General features: G+C 34.5%; 2 protein-coding genes across 2 annotated transcripts in view; both read left to right on the top strand.

Annotated features, from left to right (window-relative positions):
• Positions 1 to 1,299: 1,299 nt before the first annotated feature.
• HELRODRAFT_189604 (hypothetical protein) lies at positions 1,300 to 4,913 on the top strand (the record flags this gene model as incomplete). The annotated part of the gene is made up of 5 exons (XM_009030810.1): positions 1,300 to 1,916; positions 3,164 to 3,396; positions 3,464 to 3,618; positions 3,714 to 3,940; positions 4,841 to 4,913. The coding sequence occupies exons 1-5, from the start codon at positions 1,402 to 1,404 to the stop codon at positions 4,911 to 4,913; spliced, it is 1,203 nt and encodes a 400-aa protein (XP_009029058.1). The 5' UTR covers positions 1,300 to 1,401.
• Positions 4,914 to 5,305: 392 nt separating this feature from the next.
• HELRODRAFT_164856 (hypothetical protein) overlaps positions 5,306 to 9,136 on the top strand; it is a gene marked incomplete at both ends in the record, with an annotated part of 4,113 nt that continues 282 nt past the window's right edge. The window contains 6 exons of the mRNA XM_009030809.1: positions 5,306 to 5,479; positions 5,578 to 5,676; positions 5,760 to 5,910; positions 5,972 to 6,403; positions 7,225 to 7,577; positions 7,946 to 8,110. Of these exons, the coding sequence (XP_009029057.1) occupies positions 5,306 to 5,479; positions 5,578 to 5,676; positions 5,760 to 5,910; positions 5,972 to 6,403; positions 7,225 to 7,577; positions 7,946 to 8,110 (1,374 nt within the window). The remainder of the gene's footprint in view (positions 5,480 to 5,577; positions 5,677 to 5,759; positions 5,911 to 5,971; positions 6,404 to 7,224; positions 7,578 to 7,945; positions 8,111 to 9,136) is intronic.

Below are 9,136 nucleotides of genomic sequence, written 5' to 3'. Positions count from 1 at the left end.
TCACACTGGACATCGCTCTAACAACTGGAACAATCGCTCCACAACTGTAACAATCGCTCCAACAACTGTAACAATCGCTCCAACAACTGTAACAATCGCTCCAACAACTGTAACAATCGCTCCAACAACTGGAACAATCGCTCCAACAACTGTAACAATCGTTCCAACAACTGGAACAATCGCCCCAACAACTGCAACCATCGCTCCAACAACTGTAACAATCGCTCCAACAACTGTAACAAATGCTCCAACAACAGGAACCATTGCCCCAACAACTGTAACAATCGCTCCAACAACTGTAACAATCGCTCCAACAACTGGAACAATCGTTCCAACAACTGGAACAATCGCCCCAACAATTGCTCCAACAACTGTAACAATTGCTCCAACAACTGTAACAATCGCTCCAACAACTGGAACAATCGCACCAACAACTGTAACAATCGCTCCAACAACTGTAACAATCGCTCCAACAACTGTAACAATCGCTCCAACAACTGTAACAATCGCTCCAACAACTGGAACAATCGCTCCAACAACTGTAACAATCGTTCCAACAACTGGAACAATCGCCCCAACAACTGCAACCATCGCTCCAACAACTGTAACAATCGCTCCAACAACTGTAACAATCGCTCCAACAACTGTAACAAATGCTCCAACAACTGGAACCATTGCCCCAACAACTGTAACAATCGCTCCAACAACTGGAACAATCGTTCCAACAACTGGAACAATCGCCCCAACAATTGCTCCAACAACTGTAACAATTGCTCCAACAACTGGAACAATCGCTCCAATAACTGGAACAATCGCTCCAACAACTGTAACAATCGCTCCAACCACAACAACTAATCCACCGCAAACAACATCAAAAGCAGAAAATTATTTCCCCGGCATTTTTAATTTTCTCCATGTTTGCTTCGTCGTTGCTGCTCTTCTTATTAACCATTTGCAATTTTGATTTTAAAAAGCAATTCATAATAAATTTCATTTAATGGTACATGGAATTACACAAATAACCTGTGCGCCTATTTGTTAACATCGTTCAAATGGATTATCAAAACAAAATCAAAACAATTCGTCATATTTCTCAAAACGCATGTTGATCGATATTCCATTAGCGGTCGGTCACGAGGCTAATTAGCGTGTTGTTTGATCCCACCGCGTGTTTGGTGGCATGTCAGATTCGACGAAACCTAATGGGCATAATTGATGATGCAAACATACGAAGCTAGTTTGGAAAAATATTTAAGCAAGAGTGTTCGAGTGTATGTCATGTTGCCATGTTTTTAACTATTTGTCCAACTTCTTCCGGCTAGCCAATGTTAAATGAACATTTACAGCTAATGTTAAATGAACGTTGAACGCTAATACATCCTGAATTGGGACGTTTGACAGATGGAAGGAATTTATAGAAAATTAAATGATCGCGTCGCCGGGCCAACCGTCTGTTACAATTCCTCCGTTGGTGAACCAAGCATCACTGATAATCTAGATGTCTCTGCCCTTGTTGATAGCAGCATCAACAGTGATGATGTTGTTGATAAAATTTCAAATAATGCTAACAATAACAACAATATCAGCAATGATGTTCTGAATGCGAACGTGATCAAAATTAACGTAAACAATATTAACCAAGAAAAAAGTGAACTAACCCCTTCAGCTGCACACAACGAGAACAGGGACAATAACACAACTAGTGATTGCGTTGGCGACAACAACAGTGATGAAGTTAAGCACAAACAAAACAATAACAATGATAAAATTAGTAATAATACTTTGGACATTTTTTCGTCAATAACTGATTCCAGACTGAATCGGATGCGAAGACGTTACGATTCGAGCGGTGTCGACGACGAAGCTTTCTTCAAAGCGAAGCTGTTGAGCTCTCTTGATGAATTGACAGTTATTGGGTTTGTGTCGAATTGTCTTTCATTGTATACAAATTTTTTGAAACTTTTTAAAAAAACTCTACACAGTAATATTTTTTAATAAATTACTCATTACAGTTTTAGCGAAAAAACTAATTATTAATATATAAAAATTCATTCCTCTGATCTCAACAATGGTTTCATAGTATTGCATTACAGTGTAGGTATTCGCAGTACTTAATGATTAAACGTTAATACATTGTATTAAAAAATCCGTAGCCCACTTTCTCGGGGACAGTTTTTTAACCCAATTGAGTTGAGTCCTATAACAAGTTAAAATTCACATTATCGTTAGTGCTATATTAGTGCTCTTTAGTGCCGTGCTAAGTTTTGTTAGTACTGGTCCCCCTTAAGATGTATGGATGGGCGGCTCGATAAATGGTAGCCCCCTAAATGCCAAATAGAGACTTAGACTCTGCACTATCGTTAATGCTACGTTAGTGTTCTTTAATGCTGTAATTATTTTCGTTAGTGCTAGTCCCCGATGGCTGGAGTTCTGGAAATGCTAGCCCCCCAAATATAAAGTACGGGGCTTTTTCCAAAAGTGGTAAAAGTGTTATTAACTTTTAGACAGCCAATCAATCTAATGTATATGAAACATTAATATCTGCTACCGAGAACTTTATTTTAGTCTTTATTTATCCAGCGCTATTTCTGCGAGGTTCCAGAGGCTGCAAACGATATGCACAAGCGCATGCGCTACCACCGCATCATACGCATGAGGCGCATAATTTCGAAAAACGTCTTAACCATTACACCATAGACTTTGAATGGTTTAATTGGATAAGGCGATTTTAATTTAAAAAAATAATTAAATCCATTTATCAATTAATTAATGAGTGATTATTCAAAAAATGATGACAATAAACTGTTAATAAGATTAAATATTGGTAAGAGATTCGTTTTAATTATGTTAATTAATTGACATTTTGATAATTTGAACAATCCGTTGGTTAAGAGTGGCTTTACAACAATTTTGTTCTATCTTATTACAGCTTCTTTAATGAAATGGATTGCAGTATACAAAATAAAAAACGAACCGCCGATTACTGATATAAACATTTGAGAGTCCCATTATGTTGAAGGGTTGACTGGGTAGAAAAGTTAAGAATGCATATTTGAATGAGACGTTGAGTTTTTCAATGTAGAAATAAAAATCGTTACCCAAATCAAAATTTTTATTTTCCACATTAAAATCTAACAGCCTTGAAATTTTGTTACTTACGAAGAATCAAACAGGTAACAGACACCAATCGATCCATTCTTAACCGAATTCTGTGGCTCCTTCTAATCGTTTCTTCAGTCATTTTGGCTTCGTGGCAAATTCACAGTTGCTTCATGAAATATTCCCTTTACCCCACATATACAGACCTCAACTTCGTATCTTCACAAGATATTCAATTTCCTCAAGTAACAATCTGCAACAATAATTACATCAAACTCTCGTCCGCCGAAGAACTAGGTGCTTATATCGATCAATGTTTTTAAAAATCTCATTTTTGTTTTTATGACATAAAATTTGTTTTCAGGCTTGACGGATTATTTCAAGCAGTTTATGGCTCCATACGAATTAGATGCAAAAAACGAAACCCTGAAAAATTTTATACTACCAAACTCCAGTAACCAAGAGGGGTTGATATCCACAATGAAGCACTTGTCTCCTGGGCTGGAACAGCTGGTCTCTGTTAGTTGCTTACAACGTCATGATGTTTTTTCGAATGACCTTCACACAAAAAGCGATTGTACAACTTTATTAAAAATTCACAAACATATGAACAGTGTTATTGGAACGGTGAGAACTGTTCGGATGAAATTAAAGGTACAGTTTTCACAGACGCTGGACATTGCATCACCATCAATACAAGTATGGATAAGCTTACGTGTGGTTTAATAAGTAATTTATTCGATGCAACGCGGCGCGATGGTGTAATAGTTAAGGTGTGTGGCATAGTTGATGCAGTGTCCGGGTTCGAATGTGAAGAGGTTTCCGCCTACCACATGCAAAGGTGTTTGATATATTGATTCACGTGATTTACACATATTTTTTGATTTTGAAGCATCTTATACAGCGCTTATATAAAATGACAGTATTATACAACAACCTTTATTACAGTTAATTTCAATAATTTCAAGTTGCCCGCATCTTGTGGCATTCCGTGAGGTTGTCCGTTGCGTTTGTTAGTTTGTTCAATTTAGAACGTTTGTTGACTGTGATTGCTTATATAGCGCTTATTATCATCATTATTACAAGTTTAGTTATAAGCGCCCGTTAAAGGTCTTCTTACAGGCGCTTTAACAAAATCAATGTTAATGTTAACAATTGGAACAAGAAAAACGTTCAATGAAAATGTTAATAATCACAACGAAAAAGGTGTATCTTTAATTGTTTTTTGAATTGTAGTAGAGATAAGTTAGACTGGCGCAAACAATGTAGAAGATCACTCCAAGTTTTGGTCCGCAGATATGCGCTGATGTTTCTTCAGGACTTTGGGAGAATGTACAAACAGGACCTTTAACCAAAACTTCTTACTGCAATGTTCAATCTCGTCAATGGAGCCAATAAGGAATCAAAAAAACATTTGTACAGTTTTGTCTGTAAAAAAAACACAAAAGCGTTTCTAAATTGTATGCAGATGTATTCTAAAACTATACAAAGTTATTCTAAGTAGGCGAATGTAACTGTTGAATGACTTGAACTGCTTGCTTTCGTAGTTCTCTGCACAGTGAAACTTGTTGTCAGTCGCCGATTGGACTTTGGCAAATTTTCTACCTGACATGGGTGTGATCAATTAATAATATTTATTTTTCAAGTTGTGTAGAAAAAGTTTTTAAAACATTAGAAAGAATTATAATTGGAAATAAGAATCATAGAACACTTTTTTTTTGTTTTTTTTTTGTTTCACTAGAACAACCAAAAAGATGCATGCCAAGCAGGACGAGCTCAAATCAGTTCGCATAAAACTAAATAAGTATAAATAATATGCAAACGCATGAAATAAATCAATTGGAAAAAATTTAAAAAAAATTAAATTTTTGAAAAATAAATAAATATTTATTAATGAACTAATACAATGTAAAAATGTAAAATTTGATGAGTTTGAATAGTTGTTCATGGAAACTGAAGAGAGACCAGACTCTAAAAATATGCCAGGGTGCGTTCGAGGGCCAGTGTATGTAATATAAGTATATGGACACAACAAATAAACAGTTTTGAGAAAAAAAATTATTTTTATATAAAACATATTTTAACGCTAATACTTTGTATCCGTAATAACATTTTTTGTATAAATTTGTTTTAAAAAAAGAATGCATGCAATAGTCATGATGCCAACCGGAAATTTTTTATAACCAACTTATAAATTGTTCGCCTCATGGTCTCATTATTCTTTGAACGAGTTCTTCGATGCACTTCAATGAACAATTCAACAGGAAAATCAAAATTGCCACTCAAAAAATACACAGCTGCCGTGGGGCTACAATTTATTTTGTCAGGTAACGAGAGTGACGACAAATTTATGCGGTACAGTCTCTTCTCGGGATACAAAGTTATTTAACATATTAATTTTTTAAATTTTGATAAAAAAATAAACATCAAATTTTCAATTTATGTTTAAAAAAGTATTTCATTGGCTTTATATAACAGATTTTGGTACACGAGCCTGATATGTCAGTGCTCTCTTTGCGTTCTGGATTTCAAATAAGTTATGGTGAACAAGTAGAAATCGCTGTAGACGTCATCAAAGTGAGTTCAGTAAAGGAAAATTATTTAATTTTTATAAAAATTGTTATCTGAAATTATCTTTTGTCACAAATTGATGTTTTTAGAAAATAAATAATTTGTCCAAGATTAACCGAATGAAATCTCCTCACGGCATTTGTGACAACAGTTCAGGTTACAATCCGATCAAATGCGAGCTGGAATGTCTGGCTCGAGAAGTTGTCAGTTCATGTGGCTGCAGACCCATTTTTATAGAAGGTAGTACCATTTGTATTAGCAAATAATTTCTTCTAACAATATTTTTGGATGATATTGAAAGGAGGTGGTAACGTCTCAATTTGTGATTATTATCAAGAACAAATATGTGGCACATCTGTCTACCTTCAATATTATGCCAACGTATCGCACAAGGATAACTGCTTTTGTCCTCCAATGTGCCACGAGATAACCTATAAAGTTTCTGTGGACAGGTCAAAAATTTCCGAAAGTTTTTTATCCTCAAACAAAAACGAAATGAAATCCAATTATGTAAAATTTTTAACTAAGAATGATATTCACGCGAGAGTATATTTCAGGGACATGCAGTACACAGAAATTTCGACGCTGGAGGAATACTCGGCAACAGCCCTGCTTAGTGATCTGGGTGGAGCATTGGGTCTCTTCTTGGGCGCAACATTTTTGACAATTGTCGAGATTATGGATATGTTGTGGGATCTCTTCTTTCATACGTATTTGAAAATTATAAAAAAAAGTAAATTTGAGAAAAAAGTGAAAATGAATGTTGGTTGTCGTAACGAAAAGTTTTAAACATTAATTGAGGAGAGTACGTTTTAATGTTTTTTCCTTGTTGTCATTTTTTATATTTAAAATGTAAAACCATAAATAGTTCTTAATAAACTTGAATACATTACGATGCTCTAATTGAAATAATTTATCGACTAATTTGCTACTATTAACGCATTTCCACAATTTTAAGCATTGTTTGAAAGAAAGTCTAATAAATTTGTCATGATCAACTTTCTTCTGTATATATATAATATATATATATATTTATATTTATTTATTTAATGTTTAATGTTTGATTTATTTGTTTGACGAACGTCTGTTTTCGACTATTTTGTATATTATTTTATTTGTAAGCGCTTTTGAAAAACCATTTAATTAGCGCCATACAAATATTCGTGTAAGTGTATATATATGTATATATACATATTAGGGTGGGTCGAATTTTTTTATCTTTCCTGTACATGAACAAAAAGTTGTCTTGGTATCAGTACAGTATGAAAATAATATTTAAGGGGTCCTAACTTTTGATTAAAGTCTTACCTTATTTGGTGTATTTTAACCATTTCCTTGGTACAATCTAAATACGTACCAACTATAAAGCATTGACTAAAATGCATTGGCAAATGGCTTAGCACCTAACTACAAGTGCTAAAAAAGAAATGGAGTAGAACTTAGGTAGACCATTACAGTGGTTGGTATGCCTTCTACACTGTAACGAGCTGCCATTTAGAAGGTTTTTGGCAGGCGTGGATTTTGCTCGAACTACAGGACCTTCCACATCGACAGGTACAATTAGCTCAGCTCTAGAATATGATCCGAATGAATTGCCTGTCGTTAATTATTTGCCAATTACTGGTAAGGTTACTGATTGTGATGAAGCTATCAAGAAGGATCTTAGCACAGACCAACTGTACTTTTTGAAAGCATGTCTAGCAGTACAGCGTGGACGTCAGGCTTCTACAGATATTGATTTCCTCGAGAAGAGTTTACCTGGAAATATAACGAAAGCCAACAGGATTTTGCGTCTCTACATGTCTAGAGAAGTGGCATCTGAACCTCTCAGAAGAGTAACGCATTTCATTTTGAACTTTACGGACCCTCTTGGTTCAAAATTAAATCAAATTCTTCTTGCCAAAATGGTGCTTACAACTTCTTTTACTTAGTTCAGTTGTTTCAGGAACTTGATGCATTAGATCAGGCTGTGGTTCGTCCTTTTCTCAAAAATAACTGCTACTTTGCGCATGCTGAAAACATTCTCTTAGCTGCAGTTAGTGATAGTGATATGGAAATTCGTCGTTTTTCAGTAGAACAAATAATAAGAGCAAGAGAGAAGCAGACTAATAGTAACATACCGGTTCGCGTCTTTGATAAGAAGGATATAACATTAAATCTGGCTGCGACATCGTTCATTAACATGATTGACTGGGACCAGAGTAATGTTACGTCTCCTCCGATGCTATCACACCTTTCAAATGATCAACTTACTTACACACATTCAATACTACAGCCCGATGTTCCATGTCATTCACAGGCAGTAGAGAGAACAATTAAAGATCTTAGCGCTGCCAGCTGTAGAGTTTATGGGAGAAAGTCCCGTCATGGCATGGTGTTACAGAGTAAGAAATCCAGATTAGAGATACCAAAAATAGACAGCAAGAAAGATTTTTTAACAGTTAGGTTAAACAACTTTGTATTGTTGCTGTTTAACATTGATACGTTACAGTTTACATCCTTTTTAATTTGTAATACATTGCAATACATTACACTAACATTGAGTATTTATGTAGTCTTTCTAGTCAGAGTTGGGACCTGTAGACACTGTCCATAAAATAAAAAGTGAGGTTTTTTCAAACGAGTACATCAAAAAGCAACTTTTTAGACATGTACAGGATCTCCAACTTGATATTTTTTACATTTCGACTCACCTTAATACATATATATATGCTTGTTATAGAAAGTTGCTGGGAATCAGTTGGAGACAAAAGATAAGAAACGATGCCATAAGAAAACAACTTGGAAGACAAAAAACTGTGTATGAAAGTGTCAAGGAAAGAAAGCTGGGTATCTTTGGGCACATCTGCAGAATGACAGACGACAGACTGATCAAAAAAGTACTGATGAGAAAGAGGGACTGGAAGAAAAAAGTTGGAAGACCTGTGAGGAAGTGGATGGATGATATCACGGAATGGACGGGGGTTGGAACATTGAGCTCAATGAAGATGGCGAGGGAAAGAAAAGGATTTTGGAGAGATAGAAGAATACCATCGGCCTCAACGGTCCCTTAAGGGATTACAGAGGATCATTGAATGAATGAATGAATACAAATATTCGTGTAAGTGTATATATATGTATATATACATATATATATTATATATATATATATTTATTTATTTATTTAATATTTAATGTTTTATTTATTTGTTTGACAAACGTCTGTCTTTGACTATTTTGTATATTATTTTATTTGTAAGCACTTTTGAAAAACCATTTAATTAGCGCCATACAAATATTCGTGTAAGTGTATATATACATATATATATATATATATATATATATATTATATATATATATCAAAAATTCAACACTTCTTTCAACATTGTTCAACTTTTTTATATTTCTTTTTAATTTATTAATTTCAGAGAAATTAGACATTTTATTGTTTTTTAAAAAATTTTTATTAAATAAATTTGCAAATANC

The sequence above is a fragment of the Helobdella robusta genome, assembly GCF_000326865.2.
Source record: "Helobdella robusta unplaced genomic scaffold HELROscaffold_7, whole genome shotgun sequence".
NCBI classification, from domain to species: domain Eukaryota; kingdom Metazoa; phylum Annelida; class Clitellata; order Rhynchobdellida; family Glossiphoniidae; genus Helobdella; species Helobdella robusta.
The sequence above is the reverse complement of the archived record's forward strand: the minus strand, read 5'-3'. Positions and strand labels throughout refer to the sequence as shown.